General features: G+C 44.2%; 1 protein-coding gene across 6 annotated transcripts in view; it reads right to left on the minus strand.

Moving 5' to 3' along the window:
- Positions 1-2,370, minus strand: part of CUNH11orf80 (chromosome unknown C11orf80 homolog) — a 107,337-nt gene that overhangs the window by 15,332 nt on the left and 89,635 nt on the right. For all 6 annotated transcript variants that reach the window (XM_037741562.1, XM_017537000.2, XM_017536999.2 and 3 more), the window contains one exon: positions 1,996-2,094. In XM_037741562.1, coding sequence (XP_037597490.1) covers positions 1,996-2,094 — 99 coding nt within the window. The remainder of the gene's footprint in view (positions 1-1,995; positions 2,095-2,370) is intronic.

Here is a 2,370-nt window from a genome sequence, read left to right on the forward strand (position 1 = left end):
TCACCATGTTGACCAGGATGGTCTCGATCTCTTGACCTCGTGATCCACCCGCCTCGGCCTCCCAAAGTGCTGGGATTACAGGCGTGAGCCACCGCGCCCGGCAATTTTTGTATTTTTAGTAGAGACGGGGTTTCACCCTGTTGGCCAGGATGGTCTCAATCTCTTAACTTTGTGATCCACCCGCCTCAGCCTCCCAAAGTGCTGGGATTATAGGCGTGAGCCACCGTGCCGGTCTTTTTGTGTTATTTGAATGGTTCCTTTTATTTACTTATTTTTGAGATAGAATCTCGCTCTGTCACCCAGGCTGGAGTGCAGTGGCACATTCTTGGCTCACTACAGCCTTGATCTCCTGGGCTCAAGCAGTCCTCCCACCTTAGCCTTCCAAATAGCTAGAACTACAGGCGTATGCCACTATGTCTGACTAATTTTTTTCTACTTTTGGAGAGACAGGGTTTCACCATATTGCCCAGGCTGGTCTTGAACTCCTGAGTTCAAGCGATCCACCTGTCTTGACCTCCCTAAGTGCTGGGATTACAGGAGTGAGCCACTGTACCCAGCTGGTTCCTTTTATTTTTAACTTACCAGTTTACCTTCAATTAATATATATCACTCCCCATGTAGTATAAGACCCTACAACAGTATTTTTCCATTTCTTTCCTCCTGGTCTTTTGCTATTATTGCCATACGTTTTATTTCTCCATGGTAATAAACATTATAATACAGTGTTATTATTTATGCTTTAAAAAGTCAATTATTGGCTGGCATGGTGGTTTTAGCCTGTAATCCTGGTACTTTAGGAAGCCAAGGCAGGCAGATCACCTGAGGTCAGGAGTTCGAGAACAGCCTGGCCAACTGGTGAAACTCCGTCTCTACTAAAAATACAAAAATTAGCCAAGCATGGTGGAGCATGCCTGTAGTCCCAGCTACTCGAGGAGCTGAGGCAGGAGAATCACTTGAACCTGAGAGGCAGAGGTTGCAGTGAGCCGAGATTACACCACTGCACCCCAGCCTGGAAGATAGAGCAAGACTCTGTCTTAAAAAATTAAAAAAAATAAATAAATAAATACATACATACACTTTTATCTTTTCACCTTTTTGGATGCTGGAGATCTAGAGTTTCATTAGTTGGAATCTTTACCCTGAAGGAGATCTAATAGCTTTTAACTGGTTTTGTGATGGTCTCCTCTAATGAGTGAAGGGAGATTATAGCTAGGAAATTCTGTTTCTCTACAAATTCCAGGTATAGCTGTTAGTAGTGGTGCAACTGAAGCCCACTTTTCTGGCTGTGTTGGCTCTAATCAGTAGGATTGACTTATCTGGAACTAAAAATATAGGATGAATAAATAAGAAAGATTAAAGATGAAAATATCCTACAGTAGGCTGGGCACGGTGGTTCACACCTGTAATCCCAGCACTTTGGGAGGCTGAGGGAGGTGGATCACGAGGTCAAGAGATCGAGACCATCATGGCCAACATGGTGAAACCCTGTCTCTGCTAAAAATACAAAAATTAGCCGGGTGTGGTGGTTGGCGCCTGTAGTCCCAGATACTCAGGAGGCTGAGGCAGGAGAATCGCTGAACCCAGGAGGTGGAGGTTGCAGTGAGCTGAGATCAAGCCATTATACTCTAGCCTGGGCAACAGAATGAGACTCCATCTCAAGAAGAAAAAAAAAAAACAGAAAAGAAAATATTCTACAGTGTCTTCTGGACAAGATGGAGTAACAGGGACTGAATCTACCCTCATACCCGAAATAACAAAAATCCTGGATACAACATATGAAACAATGGCTTTCAAAACATCGGACACCAGGCAACAAATAGGATAGTCATTCCTGAAAGACAGAAGACAGATGATTTTGTTTCACAGGCTTCCTTGCTGAAAGGCTAACCTCAGATTATGCAGTCTGAAATACTTGTACCTACCCCCCCACCAATTCAGGATTCCCATATATCAAAATGGAAAATTCCCACCAAAGTACTGATTATTTACACTGACCTGCTTCACCTCACATGAGCAGTGGTGAAGAAATTGGTGCTGAGTGATCTCACAAAATAGTTTGTGCAGTTTGGTCCCAAACTCTTGGGTGTCACCTGCCTAAAATGGGCCAGAAATAGAACATGCTGAGTTCCGGTACTGGAAACCAAGGGGGGAAGCTCTCACAGAAAGTTTATACAGGGAGACGATGAGGCAGATAATGGGCAAGCCATTAAAGTTAGGAGTTTTCTTAGTCTTCATAAAGGCAAGAGAGGAAAAAAGAAGGCCTGAGATAATTGGTATGACAGGTAGTTGTGGCTCCTACATGTCTTCCCACTTCTGTCACCTAAGCAAGATCCTTCAAAGAAGGCCTTTGTTCTCCCACCCACCCCCCCC

Source organism: Cebus imitator, unplaced genomic scaffold, assembly GCF_001604975.1.
Source record: "Cebus imitator isolate Cc_AM_T3 unplaced genomic scaffold, Cebus_imitator-1.0 Scaffold102, whole genome shotgun sequence".
Classification (NCBI taxonomy): Eukaryota; Metazoa; Chordata; class Mammalia; order Primates; family Cebidae; genus Cebus; species Cebus imitator.